Below are 19,015 nucleotides of genomic sequence, written 5' to 3' on the forward strand. Positions count from 1 at the left end.
TATTATTCCGATTGCTTTTGCAGGGAAACGAAGAACCGATTCTCCGATTTGAAGGACAAATTGTTGAAACTATTGTTGGTACAAAGCCAAACGCAATTGACAGCGTCCGGATGTCCCCTGGACGAAGCGATAATATTGCAGATGATGAAGGTGGGTCAGGCTTGCCCAGATTTGCCCGAAGATTTGTACAAAAAATTTGAACAGTGGTGGATCATGCAGTCGTCAAACGTCGTTCCCAAAATACAACCATCGGTATTGCCTCAATCAGTAAGAGATATGTTCTATCGTAATGGTTCGTCACCAAGGCAGTCTAACATGCAAGACAACCCCGCTAATTGTATTGTTCCTAAAACAGATCCCAAGACACACAGTCTCCAGGTGATTTACATTATAATTATTATAATATAATATTATTATATAATATCATCTGCGATCCGTATTGTACATTTGGCCATACTCGACAAATCGTGTAGTTTTGTGTTGTTTGAGTACACAAACATTTTTATGTTAGCAATTAGGTACCTATTATTTGAATCGTATTGACAAGTATGATGTTTTAAATTTTTAGTCTGTTTCTCAAAATCAGTTCCAAGGTCAAAAAACGCGTATGCGTACTAGCTTCGATACAGAACTTGAACTTCCAAAATTGCAATCTTGGTTCGCCGAAAATCCTCATCCAAGTAGACAACAAGTACGTCTATCGCACATAAATCTAGCGTATAATTTATACTAGTTTATATAAAATGTGTAAATAGTATTATTCTCATGATGATTTGACATAATTAATGTTGATTGTCGATATTTTATGTTCTTTTACCAAAAGATACACCATTACGTGAGTGAATTGAACAATCTGGAATCACGGAAAGGTCGTAAGCCGTTAGACATCAACAACGTCGTATATTGGTTTAAAAATGCCAGGGCAGCTCAAAAACGGGCTGAAGTACGTGGCACAAATTCAGGTCAGTATACTTACCTACTACATATTATTACTACGTAGCAGCGTTTTTAGAAATTTAATATGGAGAGGCTAACCATTTATTTTCTACGAAAGGCCGTGACCACTGTCGATTTCACACTATTACTAGCTATATATATATAAAAAAAAATATATATATATAGACAATTATTGGATTTTACACTAGATTTGATACCTAATTCCATATATAAATTCTCTCAATATTCATTATAATCCACGACATGTCGTCCTAAACGATATGATAGAATACATACATATTTATAATATTAGTTATATTACCTAGGTAGTTATATTGTACAGTCGTATAGATAATATTCATGGAATTCATAATGTTGTGTAAAAACTGCGTTATTTTCAACATTTCTGTAAACTTTTCCACAATACACGATATAATGTAATATGGGTGTACCTATACGAAGTTTGACTTTAAACTATTCTGGATAAAATCAATCATTGATTTTTCATCATAATGTGTATACGAGAGCGTGTAAACTAGTGTGGCGGCTTGTATAAAAAGGAGTATGGGCTATTTAACCTATCGGAGAGTGGGAGTGGTGGTGAGTCTACAATTACGCCACTGTGATGTATAATACCTCAATCTACAATAATATATTTCAATAGCTACCTACAACACCTAGGCACCTAGTATATAATATATATAATATTATTAACGACCGTAATCCGAGTGAAATAATGCGATTTAACTATGTCGTTTTCTATGTACATATAGACTCGGCCGACCGTGGTGGCAACGTCTATGCTGCAGCTATACCCAATTATTATAATATTTAAGTAATATTATATTCGTTGCCTATATATTGTGTCTCAGGCGTTGCAGACATCATGAACCCGGGAACCAACGAAGCAAACGTGAACGGTTACTGCAAGAGCAGCAGTCCCAGCGAGCACGGCGGCAAGTCGTACAGCGGGCAGGGGTCGGTGAGCGAGGCCGAAGACGACGACGACGAAGAGTTCGACGACAACCGGGACGATGGAGACGACGACGACGACACGAAACCGCTGATGAGCCCACCGGCGGAACAGCCGATATCGTTGACCACGCACGGACGATTTAGTAACGGCGAAACACTGGTGCAGTCGTCAAGACCACAATCACGCAGCTCACAACAGAGTCCTGAACACAAGGTAAGATACTATACGACGATGTTATGACAATAGTATTTCCTATAGCGTTATTATGTGATTATGTAGAAGTATAGACGATAATTATTAACTTCAATCTGGCGTGAAGTTACCGATTATCGTCAAGTTTACGGTTAGAATACGGGTTTCGCTCATTGTTCCGATATTATCTGATCAAGGTTATAGGTTAGGTCAAGTCTAGAGTTGAAAGCATTATTTAGTTCAAATGATATTAGTATTGCAGTGGGTGTAAAAAGAAAAGCAAACTTCAGAGGGTTATTTTAAGTTAATTAATAATAAATTATACTAAATTATACGTCACAATAAATCCAGTATAAAATATTTTATAATAATAATAACTATTAGTTTTTAAAGAACGTATCGTATATAATAAAACATCAAATATGATATCTCTTATTTTTATTACCTTTGGTTTATATTAATTAATATTTACAAAATCTTATCTTTTTATTTTATTAGAATACATTTTTTATTATATTATTATATTATAAGATTATATGCTTATTATTTAGTATTTATAAATAATAAATTTTAAATTTGGTGTCAATTGTCCTATTATTCAGTGTCAAATGTCTCGGGGCTATAAAGTAAAGAAAGAAAAATGTTTCTACAAAAAGAAGACTTGTTCTTTAACACTTTTCTTAAGTTCGCTTTCACGTCCGTCTGTGATCAAATCTTGCGCGCTCGATTTGAGGCACTTTTTAATGATGAAAATTTAATTTTGATATAATATTCATTATGCATGTTATAAAATCATAAAATGTATATATTATGAGTTGTTCAATGCCCTTCTTATCAATTAACACATTTGATATTTATATAATTTATATTTATAAAATAAAGGATTTTGTTATTACCTATATCCACTAGTCACTAAACAGTAAACACTAGTATAGGTAGTTACACATCATCTATTGTGTTTATTATCTAACTTTATTATATTGTGTACCTAATCCGGTCTGTATAAATGAATAATTATCCTAGAATTAAATTTAAAGGTACTGAAAATACTGTACATTATTAATTGTAAATAGATAATACAGACTTTTTTAAACTATATCAATATTAATTGTAAATGGATAATACAAACTTTTTTAAAACTATATGAATATTAAATTGGTGGGACTACTCCTCCCCCTCCCCAACCAATCAATTGATGGGCCATTTTTCGGTTCATTAAGGTGGCGCTGGTCATTAATAGCTAGGCTGCCACTGCGGATGAACTCTAGTCACACCTATGTTCATACTTAACATCAGAAAGGTTCTGATAATCGAATAATATGCCCAAATAATCATTCGACATAAACATTATAATGTATTGTATTTTAGTAAAAAAATATTTTTTGAAGAAGTTCTAAAATTAATTTATCCAAGGATATAATAAGTAATACAGAAAATATCAATGTAGTAACTATGGGCTACATATTATAGCAATAATTTAATATCACGTTAATTTTGTTGAATTCGTAAGCATTTGGTTATAAGAAGTTTATCGACGACCGTATTTTCTATTATTTTAATTAATACAGTATAATAAAAGTGTTTTGAAATGTGTTTTATTTTCACGCTCATTCTCGATTGTATTTATTCGATACCTAAATTTGTAATTTTTTTGTTTTTTATTATAATTATTATTACACTCTGGCAATCAAAAGCATTTTGTTAACATATACAGTTGAACCTAAACTGTATATTATGTTTATTATTAAAATGTTTGGATATATTTTGGTAAGTCTAAATGTGTGTATAAAAACTATTAGTTCGGTACAATATAATATTATGTACTATACAGGTAGTATAAAAAAGACGTTTCTCATATTTCATAGTTCAGATTGTTATTTTATTACCATAAGTATGCCATCGACATAACTGTTGGCATAATTAACGAAATATTTTCTAAAAATATAACCTATAGTTCTTATACAGGTAATATAATTTTTAATAATTATCCACTTAAGATAAATATACGTGTAATGCAATACTCGTATCGTTATAATATACCTATATAATTCTTGTTTGTATAAATAATTAATAATATAACTTTTTTTTAATGCGTGAAAAACACAAATAATGTCGTTTATATTGAAGGTGTTTATGTCATCAGTCGATGATATACCATGTTCTTGAAATTTTAACATAGAAGATTGGAAATTTCGTAAATCAATGATTTCTAAAAGTTAAACCTATGAATGCAGTTAAAAACAAAAGAAATACTAAATTATATCTTCAATATTATGCATGTTGGAAAAGTATCCAATCTCAATTATACTAAGTATTTCACATACTTTTTAGATATTTTATTCGTTTGCCAAAATGTTAAAAGTGATCGAGTTAATTATCGATAAACTTACGATTACTGGTTGTAAAGTTTAAAATTTATTTGTGACCTACAGTCAATTAATGTACTCCACACGCGTAAAATAATTCCAGTCATGTAGTTTTAATAACACGAAAGGAATGGCAATAGCACATATTATTATAATACACGTGGAACTTTGCAATGTGTATTAAATGTTGATGATTCATTCATAGCTATAAATAATTTAGTTTGAAAGTGTCAGAGAGCCACGCGTTTGATAGAGGAGTAAAAACTTTGTATTTGGCTTAACTATTTGCTATTCAGCTTTACCTACACAATATTTATATTATAATAAGTAAAATACATCACAACAGTGTACGAAATAAATTATATAATAAAAATATTATACTCTTTTATGTTTATAAAATACAATATTATAAAACATCAATATAATCAATATTTAAAATCAACTATATATCTAATATGCCTTTATACTAATTTAACAAAAATTTTTTTTTTATGTTATATTTTAGCTCATATAGTCACAGATGACATTTGGGAAAATACTTCTTTGATTAAGAAATTCCATTAATGTCCAATGTAAATGAGCTTATTAGTAATTATTTAAAGAAATTTTGTTAGAAAATTATTTATTTTATTTTTTTTATGGTTAGGGCTTCGACAACTGAGGTCATTAGCCTGAGGAACTGTAGGGAAAGGTACTGTAAGGTTTTAACTCGTGGGTTTTTTTGGCAGAATTTTGAATGTGCACCCGTGGGTTTCTGCCATGCCCGGTTGGGGGCCGGCGGCCTCTCTCTTTAGACATCGCGAAATGCCCAAAGAGCGATGCCACCCGTGACCGAGATTCAAACCGGCGACTGCGTGTGTCGCAACCGACGCCTTAGTCCGCTCGGCCACTCCACCCCCAAAATTATTTTATAGCATAACTATTTAACATACTATTATTTTTACATTATTATACATTATATAATATTATAAGTGAATAAAATGCCAAAATTTATGCTTAGCATATCACGTTATTAGTTTCGTTAGTTTAAAAATATAAGAGCTAATCGACTTATTGTGAAACTTGATTGTAAGAATATAATGTATGTGGTGTTTTTACGGGTATTCAATTTTTTAACATGTTTTGGATGTATTATAAAGCCATAAAAACACAGCTGATAATAATCTGATCTAGAGTATAACAATAATATTTTTGTACGATATATTTATCAACCGTAGACTATTGTACAGCTGTATGACAATTAGAGTAGTTATTATCTATTATTTAACATAAATGACCACCAAAACCACCTGTCATTGATTAAAATATCCGTGCAATGTATAGTATTTCAAAATTTCACAGCTTATGTCATCATTTCTTACATTAACGTATCCAAACGTTATATATTTTATTATACCTATACCTTCATCTTATTATCTTGGAAGTTGAATTTTGCCTGCTCTACTTATATTTTATTAATGTTCACTAAAAGTACTCTGGTGTAGTTGGCAATTAAAATATATTATCCAAAATATACCAAGTAAAGGTTTTGTATAAATTCATACATTTTATCTCATACACCAAAAATTGAATTTTTTAAAAAAATTATGCATTAGCAAAATTGTGGTGTATTTGTAGTAAACCGAGTTGAACAAAGTTACTGAACATACTTTTAAACTTTATGATTATACGAGTATCATTCTAATTTGAACAATTCTTTATCTTGATTTATTTTCTAAAGGTAATGGTGATCAAGGAAGAGCCACCAGATAAGGATAAGGCAATCGTGACCACTGGACTGAACAATAACGATTATGAGAATGAGGACGATTTCGACGAGGAAATGATAGACGATGACGGTTCGGACGGTGACGGTGATGGTGGTGATGATGAAGTAGATGTGATCGGCAACAGCTGCAAACGGTTATCATCGCAACAACAACAGTCATCAATGTTTTGCACCACCAGCCCAGTGGACGATCACCCAGTTTCCACGGGACACCACCGCCAGACGACACCACCACCTCCACCTCCACCGCTGTTTCACCGCGCCGCTGATATGCACCAGCCGCTGGTCCGGCCCGGATTCTCGATGGCCCCAAACTCAATGTTCGGCCACAGTTTCATGTACATGAGCCAATGCTTGCCCGGATTCAATATGGGCCGCCGGCCACAGACCGGCACTCCGCCACCGCCACAATCGCAACAGTCTCAGGTAAGTTATCGTGTACTTACCGCATGATAATATAGCAGGCGATAAATGCATAATGGTCGAATAAATTATAATAAATCGATCCCAATAACATAATATTAATTAGGTAGATTGGTGTGAATTCGTTTCGTATAGATTATGGGTTGAGACGATTATTGGCCAATTCACTTTTCGACCAAACCAAAAAGTTTAATATTGTCATAAATATAATTTGATCGGTGTTCGTTGAATTCGATTGCGACGGGAACAATCATGTAGGAACAGTGGCGGGGCCCTTGAGATCAGTTTTGTACATAATTTAGTTATACCTCAAAATATGACAGTAATGCATTTACTTAAAAATGTGTAAAAAATTACATCACAAGGTCTTATTTTTTGGGTTTAAGAGAGTATTTCGTAATATTTTGAAATGTCATATTTTAAAGTATGTTTTTAAGTGGATATTTAAGTTTTTAGTTTCAAACGCATAGGTATAAAGAACTCTATAAAATATTTTTATTCAAACTCCCAAATTGTTTTTTTCTCAAAACTATAAACTTTGAGTCGTAACAGTGTTCTTTAAGAAAATATGAATCATTAAACATTTTGGTTTCAATATTATTGTACAGTCTGCAGACTCTTTGCTTTAGTGTTCGTTTGGATTACGGGCCGGGAACCACTCTTGTATTTTGTTTATATATACCTATTTATATTTTATAAATGGCCATGTAGTGAATTTATATTGTGATGTATATATAGGTAGGTTACTAAGGTGCAAGAACAAAAAATTGCGGGGACCTTGCAAGCCTCAGTAGTGTTCAGACGAAGAGTAACAGGAATTCGAATATTTAATAGTTATATTTTCAAATTGTATTAATGTTAGATACGCAGCCATACGAAGCTGATATAGATTTTTTGAGTCAAGTTAAGATAAGTTAGACACTGATTTATATATTTTACCAATAAGGTAATGACTAATGCGAGTATTTTGATGCATTGAGTTAGTCAGAACACTCAGAACCACGTTTATCTAGCAGATAACCATGGTTCGAATGAAAAGTATTTACATATTGTGAAAACACAGCCAGTATATATGCCACATAAAATATTTTCTATGTACAAGCAATACGTTTTTAAGCATTTAATCAGCAAACACATAATTAAATTATGTAAATTGCAAATAGTGAACGACAAGTAATTATTTACGGATAATCTTTAGATAGCCAAAAGTGTTTTAATCGCTAACCCATCTTCTGAGAACCCGCATCGAATAATACTAATTTCACTTAAAATATTAAGTACTTTATAACCGATAAACTATAAAATAAAGCAATCAAAGCACTTGATGTAATACTTCACAATTGAAAAAAGGTAAAATAATAATAACAGAAATACCTAATCGCAGTATATTTTAGTACAACACTGTTAAAAAAATATTATTCGAGAAAAAATAAAAAATTTTAAATATTCAAATGGATTATTGTCACAAAAAAAATAAAAAATACCTTAGGATATTTAACGATTATCTCAAAAACTGATAACACGATTTATTCAACTCTCGATGACAAATACAAATTAAATACATTTATGTACACGTAACTACTGCTTACGCAGTACTTGAAAATATGTTTGAAACGATATCGGGTCTTATTTTTTTGTGGATTATTATGTAATCACTTGTTTGCAGTATTTGTACATTGCATACTTAAAGAAGAATAGAGAGTTAGAACTAGAATACTGGTGAATAATATCAATTTGTTTCCATTTTTTGATATTTAGAGCAAAATAATTATATGTTCTTAACAATATTGTTATTTTGCATTTAACTTAAACATGTTAACAGAAGACAAATATTATAATGTGTAAGAATGTGTATAAATATATGTTTCTACCATATTGTACTTAACTTTAAATACCAATCTATTTATATAGATACAATTGAAGTTTGAAATTTCACAATGACCAATGACCATAGATGAATATAGTTATACTATAATTTTTCAGTCAAAATGATCAAACAACCAAATTAATATTGTTATAGGTATATACAATTAACTCTTTTTTTATGGAGGTATGGCTCGTGTAATCAATTCGTTATACATAAAACCAACAACACAATCCATAACAAATGTTGTGGTTTTGTTTTTGGGTTTTATATATTTATTATATATAGGGAGTAATAATTAGGAATTAAATATTTTTTTTGTCACTCGAATTTTTTCGAATGCTTCCCAGTAAGAACATAATACCAGTATTTAATCAATTATTTGTCTTTTTTTTTGAATTGTAGCAAGATAAAAAACAATAAACTACTTAACTATATTGATCACTATAATGTTAGAGATCCACTTAGTTTGACAAATAATATATATTATAAACAATAAACTGAATATCATATTAAAATATATTAAATGAGAATAGTCGAAAAGGTACTAACACAGTTGAAATTCAAATCACAGAATCACAATTATCGTTATTAAGCGCAATATTCTTATTAGCTGTAAGTAATAAACTAATCATAACACTATCAAAATTTAAACATTGAAATAGTTATTACTTTCACTGTTGAGGATATCATGTTATTGAAATAAGATTAAAAATAACACATTTGAGAATAATTTATTGTTATTGTTAACTGATATTAAAGCTTAACGAACGAGCTATTTTAATATACGATTTTCCCAAGAATAGTCAATACTCAGAAAATATTCTCAAAAAATTAAATCGTCAACTTAAAAATAAAGTAAATAACTCAAAAGTTAGTTCAATATTTTTTCATTATATTTGAAAAAATAATCTTTTTTTAGCAAATTTTTTGTTGTCTTTATCTTTTATCTACCAACACTTATTGTGTTTACGGAGGAAAAGAATTTTTGAGAGCAAAACTTATTACGATTAGTTAAAAATAAAAGCATAATGATAAAAATCTTTATTTTTATTTATTTTTTTGATTTAGTATGAAAAACTGCAACAGCACCTTATATCATATTTAATGCTACATATAAAACATTATTGTCAACTAGTAGTGGGTTCGTTAGGTTCCGTTGTATAAATATTGACAAGGAAAGCGTAGTACGTAGATCGTTTGGGTGAATTAACCGAAAATGTGGTTTGTTTGATAGAATAGCTATAAACCGTTTGTGTAAGTGTTTATCTTAATTCCACCAAAAATACCGTTTGGCTGACTAATATGAATAAGTTTATAAGTAAGTTAATATACTGTAGAATTTCAATTATTGAACCAATCAAAATTATAAAATAAAATCCCATACAATAAACATAATTTCATAAGTTGTAATGGGTTCTAATTTTAAAAATATATTTATATAATATAATATCTAGCAATGTACAGTCAAAAATTAATAAATAATACAATATGTATAACCTCCATAGTCCACACACACACACACCCTCGCCTAACCGAACGTCGAATGAATTCCTATTGTTTTCGTGTGTTGACAGGTGTCGTCTGCTGCAACCGCGGCGGGCCTGAATCTATCGGCGCTGGCCGAGGAACGCCGGAAACGGAACCGGACGTTTATCGACCCGGTGAGCGAGGTGCCGCGACTAGAACAGTGGTTCGAGCACAACACGCATCCGTCGCACAGCCTGATCGCCAAGTACACGGACGAGCTGAACCGGATGCCGTACCGGCAAAAGTTCCCGCGGCTAGAGTCGAAGAACGTTCAGTTCTGGTTCAAAAACCGCCGGGCTAAGTGCAAGCGACTAAAAATGTCACTGTACGACGCCATGTCTCCTAAGGATCAATTCTCCATGTCCACGTACCTCAATCACGATTAGTGTTACATATTATACTGTTCTGCGCATCGTTGTTAAAAAAAAATATCTTTTCACGGATGAATAATAATAATATTTAACAAATCATATACCTACAATATTTATACGATAAAATTATTATTTGTTATAGGTACACCGCACGGCTGCTCGTGTGTGTAAACTACTACTATTACATTGTTATGTATTATTTGAGTATTAAACAACGTGTGAAGACGATAAAAAAAACATTTTAACTAAATTAATATTTTTCGTGCATAAAAAAAAGAAAATTAAAAAAAAATTTGAATAAAACGAATGAATATTTTAAGTGGTGCTCTTCCCTGCCGACTGTCTCTTCGATGTCGGAAGATTTCATTCGGTTTTCCCTTATTTTATAGTTGTGCTAGTCAAAAACATATGCGCTCGTTAAAAATGTCAAAAAATAGAGTTTTAACTATTTCGTACAAGCAAGTGCGAATAATGATTAGTCCCGAGATTTTAGTATAATAGGTGCGTCAATGTTTTCAAAACCGTTCCGTATATTTTGAAGAGAAACATTCGTTCCAGAGCACAAGCTTGCACTAAATTATTATTCAATATCATCTGTGTGTATACTTGGCGTTCTTCACTATCAAAACGTGACCGTTCATCGACGCATTGCTGCTGTAAATATTGCGCACTCGTCAAAATAATAAAATAGGTTATAATATATTTAATAATAATAATTTAACCACAATAAAAACCCACCCGTAAAACATAAATTATAATAATATTCCTCCTCGTTCGGTGACGCGTATAACAATAAATGCGATCCACTTGAGGTGGCACCATACCGCTACCGTGGTATAACGTTAACCAAAACTAACAAACTATGTTGTGATGATATTATTTTTCGATAAACGCATTAAGCCTGAGTTAGGTCTCCGAGAAATCGACGAGTTCCGTCGCAGAATTTGCACGATTTCCGTCGACGGTGAAAGGTCAAACATTCTTTCTAAGACCAAAGGTTCCCGCTCTTTCTTATAGGCCGTGGCGGTGCAATTATTTGAGATTAATCGGGGATGACGGAAAGGGCGGTAAAGTTTTCGGCCGATTTGCCTGCAACGAGTGTACAATGAGTCAATGAGTGCAGTCGAAACTTAATCACATTTATAACTAATCATTAGATATCGATAGGTAGGTATAATGTAATAATATGTCAAGTAATCTTATTGATATGGTTAGCTGTTAAATAATATTAATTTTTGTATTTTAATTTAAAAAGCTTTTGAACGTAATAATGAAAGTATAATGCCAAGAAGAAAAAAAAAACAATCGCTAGCCATTAAACACTGCTGTGATGAATTTCACCGATCGCGCATGTATAATAATATAGGTAGCGGATTAAATAATTATACTAAAAAATGTTCCTGAACGGACTCGCATATTGTATATAATACTCACCTAATATTCCGTTTCTGAGATCGTGGTCTATAGTTCAAATAATAATAATATTATGCATCGACCGCAACTTTGCACTACCTACCTACCTATAATATTGACTTGTTGCATTTGATTGTGCGTGAACAACATTCCTCTATACCTTCCGAACAAGTCTGGTACTGTGTCATCAGCCGGTCAGATGACTATAATAAATAATGATCGTAGTTTTGAAACGAATCCCAATCCGTTTTAATGGTATTAATCTTAGACCTACTACGTGTACAGCTTTAATTATAATTATAATAATAATCATATGTAATGTCATAGACATCGCGGTTCTCTTTTACATATTAGTAATAATATGACGATAATAAACTACATTATTATTGTCCAGAAGATGGTGATTTTCAATTTAATTTTTTGTTTTTTTAATTTTTTTTTACACCGATTCTTCAGAAACAACAGAAACATATTATATATATATTATCTGTAGATCGGACCAATATATGATCTCTAGCTTATGGTTTTTGTTGGTTTTTTTTTAATTTGTTGACGTTAAATTTTTTTACGATAATAATATTACACTACTATTATTATTATTATTATTTTTTTTTTTTTGTTATTTGCATTATATTATAATTTTTAACTATTCTTACGAATCGCCTTCACAGTATACGCTTGACACTGTATAATACTAGTATCAGAGCTAAACGTTTAAAGCTTTGGGATAAAATAATCGCTCGACATTTTCAATTGCAGTGTTAAGTTATCTACATCATCGAAACCAAAGATTTATGTTCTATGTACGGAATATTTTGTTTGATTGTTTGTTTGTTTTATTAATTTATATACTACTTTAAGAGCGAGCATGTACAATATTATTAAACTGTATCATACTATATAATATTATTATTATCACATTATACGATTAAAGTGTTTTGAATAGTTATTTAGGGTTTTGTTGGTAAAAATTAAGCGTTATTATTATTATTGATTTTTTTTTTGTATTTTATTTATTTATTTATATTGTATTTTATTTTATTATCATAATCATTTTTATTTTATTTTTTGTTCTACTAGTTTAGAATAATAAAATAATCTAACTATTATTAATTAATTTATTATAAAGTCATATTATATATGTATTTCCTAATACATCGAATGTATTTTAACTACAATTAGTTCAATTATTCAGCAAAAGCCTTTTAATTATTAATATATACTCCTTCGTAGCATCCTATCAACCATTCAAATTGATTTTATTAAAAATGAATGTTAAAAAATACAAGTTTGCAACAAACTAAAGAGGGTCGTTTACAAATCCAAAAGGGCTGAAGCTAAGAATTGAGAGCCACCGAATTAATTAAATTCTTTTTTCATAAGTCTTTTTTTAATTTTTTTTTCTCATTTTCCTACTATCTATGTATTTTTAATTCCGCGAGGTTTAAGAAATAAAAATTAGCTTGGCAGTTCGAAGTTGGTGGTTGTGGTGGTTACCAGTAACGTAATTTAAAAACATAATCCAAGATTTATATAGTGGAATTTCGTTCGTACGCTCTTTTCTCTCTCTCTCTCACACACATACGCGTCAGACATTTGTTCAGGAAATGTTAAAAACTTGTTGTTTTCCACGCTGCAGACCTCGACAGAATAAGAAACATAGCTCGGAGTGAGCGATTAAAGGATTTACCATCATTTGTTTGGAAAATAAGAAAAAAAAACTCATCCCGATCGAATGGATGCTGCAAGGTTTGTTTGAACGTTATTTATTTTTTTATTTGCATTTAAAAAAAAAAAACTTAGTCACATAGTAATAATAATAATAAAGCCATGCGCCATTATTTGTTTTTGAAACTTGAAATTAATTTCGTGCGCAGCTTTCCTCTCCTTCGCGCAAACCCTGCAAATACATTCAAGCGGAGGAATCGCCCCAAAAACCTTCACGACTATTGTTATTCAAGTCCTCCGCGTGACTTGAAATCAAGACGGTTCCGGGCGTGGCACGTGGCTCAGTACCCTGGGTGGGTGACCGTATGGTTGCATCCGGAGTGGGTGATTATGGATGCGCCCGCCGCTGATAGTGCGGTGAAAATGGAAAACCCAACGGTCAACCCTGAGTAAAATGACCACCCCGGTATGTGCCTACAGTCGAATTGTTGCTGTCCTCTCGATCGCCACGTGACCTTCGCTTGGGAAATGAGTTTCACTGGTTTTTCATCGTCACGCGCGATATTATGTCACGCATACTTATGAACAGAGAATATCAGTATAACACTATGACGTCGAAACATAATATAATAATCGTATCAAAATATATCCGATAAGCGCGTAGTAGCCATATTGTTTTGTTATCGCTTAAATATTGTTTTAGTGACTAATATAATAATAACTGCTTACTCCTTTAACGTCTTATCCCATTCGTCAAATAATTTAAATATAGTTTCATGTCAAAGCTCGTCATATTCCTCGAAACCAACACAAATACGGTGTAAAAAAATTTTTTGGTATAAAATCTGTATGTGCATTACTCTCAACTGAGGACTCTACTTATAACATTGTTCAATGTTTATCAAATTTTGTTAGATTTCTTCTTAAAACTCATCTCAGATCCAGAGTTATTGGACTTGTACATGTTATCTAACACTAAACTTAGGATAGTATATATATTTTTAGTTGCATCATGCAATGATATCGTGGTCATAACAAGCTTGTGCACTCTTAGCTGTGTGATTGCTTTGAACTTAAATGAACGAATTGTAGTGAACCAACATTTTTCCGGGTACTCTCGTGTGCCGATCTACTCGACTTGATTTTACTGTAAATACTCATAAGTTATAAATAACTCATTAAAAACTGCAAATCGTTCAGTTCAATTTTTGTATACCTGATTATTTTAATAATTAATATTCTACAATGGATTATTTTATTAAAAATTTATGTTGTCATTCATAAATAAGTAAAAAAAACTTTCAAAATAGTTTTTGCAATGACTTCAAATAATGTGAAAAATATTTTCGAAAATGTTCTAACTTATTAAAATAACGTCCGTAGACTAGGTTTAACAATTGGCGCATCACACACTTTTAAAAGTTTTTTCATATCATAATTTTAATTGATAAAATAAAATATAAATTAATATTATTATATTAATTTACAATAAATATAGATGGGTTGTTCTCTGAAACATTTGGCAATTCAAGAGAATCAAACATCTGGAACTGTACGAACTAATATTAAAATTTACGCACAAGTCAGAGACCATAAGTCTAAACAATGCTGTACTTCGTTTAAGTATTCAAATTTTTGCAAAATTATCTTTGGCCCCATTACAATTAACAGAAATTCTCACTCCTTTAATTTTCGTAAATATTTTTTCTCGGAAATTTCTGAGAGCGTCGACCCTTATTCTTTAAAATTACTATACGAGTATTATGATTATCTAATTTAGAATAAGAAATTTAATATTGTATATAAAAACTATATTTAAAAAAAAAATGAGATAAGCATCATAAAAAATATTATAAAAGCATAGTTTTAATTAATTAATTATTTTTTTCAAGTTTAATCAAAAGCACCTATTATTAGTAAGTATTTACTGTTCAGCAATCTCATTTTAGATTTATTGAAATTAATCGTATTATTATAATTAAAATATCTTCTAAGTTCTAAGAAAGACACGTTTTAAGTTTAAGACTTATAATATGAATTATTATAAACACAGTAGAACACTTAAGTACATAAACTAAATCTGATTAAAGAGAAACTTTATGCGACTGTATCTTAATATTTGACAAAATATACTCTACAGTTTTAATAGATATTGCGGAATACCACAGCAGGTTTTTCGCCCATTGATAAATCAATCTTTTATTGTTTTAAGTATCTCAACTTTTATTTAAATTTTATAAAATTATGAGCGTTTATAAAAAATTAGAAAGCTATAAAAAATTTTGAAAAAATTGTCACTCTACTCTTGTATGTGTTTACATTTAAATTAAAATAATAATAAACATAACATGACATTTATCGCCTATTATTTGATTTTATAGTAACACGCCATGAACTACGCTCGTCGTTAACCATCCAATTCACCGCACGATGAGTCTCACAAATAAGACCACAAAATGAGACCCTTTTAACCTCACCTTACCTTATCTATGAATATATGTGTATTAATTCTGTTCAATTTTTGAGCTTTGGTCCGTTATGTAATAATTAATATAACACAAAATAATAAAAACGAAAAAATGTCAAGTCTATATTTCTTAAATACAGACTTGATATTTTTTATATCATTGATATAATATCGAAAACATCGATATATCGCGATACGATGTCGAGAAAAACTAAACGATATCGATATTGAAAATTATATTGGTGACCAACTGGGGTCAACACTATTATAGTATTTAAAACAATTTATAGCATTATTGTTTCAGTTAGGTGATATTACAATACAAAGGTTTAATGAAATATTGAATGAAATAGTAAAAACTAATGTGTACAACTCAGTGTCTTACCGTTTACGTAGAAACGTCGATAAAAAAAAATTATCTTTTAGAAAATTAAAAACAACTCACATATTTTGCTGAATTTGTATATCTTAATATTATTAATATGAATTGTACATTGAAGGTAATGCAATATTTCACTGTAATTTGTATCTGGCAGAGATATTTAAATGAATCATCATATAATATTCAAACATATTATAGAGATATAAATCCAAGACGCCAGAAATATTAGTACCTATGGCGTTGTTAAGTTCTAGTCAAACTTCGGCACTATATTACACAGAGGCAATTTGAAAAGCGTTTAAATATAATTAGTAAATTAGTTTGCAACTGTTAGGTAGCTATTCTTGTAATATAGATCGTAATAACAGTATCACGTATGATCAAAATAAAATAAAATAATTGAGTTATTTTGGCATTGCATTTATTATTTATTTCTGGCAAATATAATAATAATAATAATATAATAATATTAAATAATAATTTAATTAATAATTTAATAATAATAATGCAATAAAATTTTCCCTATTATTATCATATGAATAATGTGTAATATCAGATTGACATTTTATTGAATATCAATTGTTGTTCATAAAATTATAAACTTAATGATTATTTATATAGCATGATTCATATTAATATTTTAATTTTTAAACGTTTAGAAAAGAATCAAGACAAACAACAAAATGTTTCTAAGATTTTAATTTCAAAACTATTAAAATGTTTTTCATTAACCTGATCACTTCATACCTTCATATTAATTTGCTATAAAATATCATATTTGTTCGTTAAAAATCCATTTATGCACTATGTATTTTATTTATTTTCTATACATTTAAAACCTTATACCTATTTTATTTATTTGAAAGTATTAAATTCACCTAAATTTCAGTTCACTTGAATTCAGACTACGATCAGTACATATTTAATATTTATTAATGTTAAAATAATTTAACAAAACGTTTATATATTTTCATAAATGAGGTGATACAATTTCAATTACATTAAGACCTGTGAAGATCATGTCTTAAATAGGATATTTACTGAAAAATGATTATAATTTTTTTTTCTGTATAAAAATTAATTTTCTTTTATGTTTCATTCCTTTAGAAATATGAAAATAATTATGATTAAAACCGCATTAAGCATTATTACTTTTAATCCTATTTTGTGGCTTCGTGTAAACCATTGATTTTGTTTGAAGTTAAGAAAAGAAACAATATACCTACTCTATATAATAAATGGTATTACAAATTTTTTGTTAAGCTCAATATTATAGTAGCAAGTATGATTATTGACTTTTAGATGTTTACTTTTTTATTAAACTTTTTTTAAATATAAATATTTTATCACGCACGCTTGTAGACAAATATATTACGATGTTGCATGATTTTCTGACAGATAAAATGTTTGTGTTTAGAAATAAATTATATGATCTTAGATGTAGATTAAGATATTATCATTAATAAATAATAATATAAACTAAACAATAAGATTGTATAGAAAAAATGATTACAATTATTTTTTATGTTGTATTATCGAACAGAACAAAATAATGTTTAAATGATAATAACTATAATAATACTTGAATAATTGCAGAAGAAGTACACAAAATTATTAAAATTCGTATTTTAAGGGGACAAGTAATGCAAGAGTATAAATCCAAATTTCCTAAAATAAACCTACCTATATTATGTTATAAATATACCACGTCAACCAGATACAGGCGATATGGCTTTATTCGAGGATATTATTTGAGTTTTATACTTTTATCCGTAAAGATTTATGTTGCTCAACCCTCCGTGAATTGAATATCATTAAATACGTATACACGCGGTAAATCCTAAATTGCTTACAAACGTTTTTCTCACCGTTAACAGCACAATAGTATTATCTGCTATATAGGTACCTACTAAACTTATTATACTCACCGACTTTAATACAAATTTATTTTATTTATGTAATATACCTACACAATAATAATCATATATAAATAACGTGACCCGTTACCGAATACCACAAAAGCTTTTGCAGTAGACTCCACCAACAAACCGAAGGTAATAATTATTAGAGTCATTGTAAAAAATATATTTTATATGAATTATTTGTGTGTGCGTGGTTTTCTGGGGGTATCTGGTGCAAAATTGGATCTAGGCGGTACTTTTGAGAGATCAAAATTGAAAATTGTTAATACCTATTAGAGCAATCGACGGAAAAAATCACGAAAATTTGTTAAAATTTTAATATTATTATTATTAAAACAATTTTAGTAACCTTAGTTATAGGAACCAAAAGTCTACAATTGGATCGTCTTCGAGTTTTTCTAAGTTTTCTCTTTCTACAAATGTTGAAACAATTACTCGTTTGGCAAAAAAGCTTGAAAATGGAATAAAATTTCAATCATAACTTTTTATTTTAATGATTTAAAATAATAATGACCTATATTTTATTTTTATAGGTAAGCAATTAAGTTCAAATCTTTAACAAAATTTGTCAAAATCAGTATTATTTTTTAGATGAAAATACCTATATAAAATATTTAATTTTTATAGGAAGAATGATAAGTTCATACCGTAACCCAAAACATCACTGAGCATTTTAGGATGATAAGTAGGTAGACATGCAAACACAATATTTTTTTACGAAAATTCATATACAGTGA

At 29.8% G+C, this 19,015-nt stretch overlaps 1 protein-coding gene across 2 annotated transcripts in view; it reads left to right on the plus strand.

Annotated features, from left to right (window-relative positions):
- The window catches only part of dve (SATB1_N and homeodomain domain-containing protein dve), a 93,556-nt gene extending 80,608 nt beyond the window's left edge, over window positions 1-12,948 (plus strand). For both annotated transcript variants that reach the window (XM_015510821.2, XM_015510822.2), the window contains 6 exons: window positions 24-378; window positions 569-691; window positions 824-962; window positions 1,809-2,125; window positions 6,191-6,664; window positions 10,103-12,948. In XM_015510821.2, the coding sequence (XP_015366307.2) occupies window positions 24-378; window positions 569-691; window positions 824-962; window positions 1,809-2,125; window positions 6,191-6,664; window positions 10,103-10,441 (1,747 nt within the window). In that variant the 3' untranslated portion in view covers window positions 10,442-12,948. The remainder of the gene's footprint in view (window positions 1-23; window positions 379-568; window positions 692-823; window positions 963-1,808; window positions 2,126-6,190; window positions 6,665-10,102) is intronic.
- The last annotated feature ends 6,067 nt before the right edge of the window (window positions 12,949-19,015 follow it).

The sequence above is a fragment of the Diuraphis noxia genome, unplaced genomic scaffold, assembly GCF_037042655.1.
Source record: "Diuraphis noxia isolate RWA-SAM2 unplaced genomic scaffold, SU_Dnox_SAM2 contig0003, whole genome shotgun sequence".
Taxonomy (NCBI): domain Eukaryota; kingdom Metazoa; phylum Arthropoda; class Insecta; order Hemiptera; family Aphididae; genus Diuraphis; species Diuraphis noxia.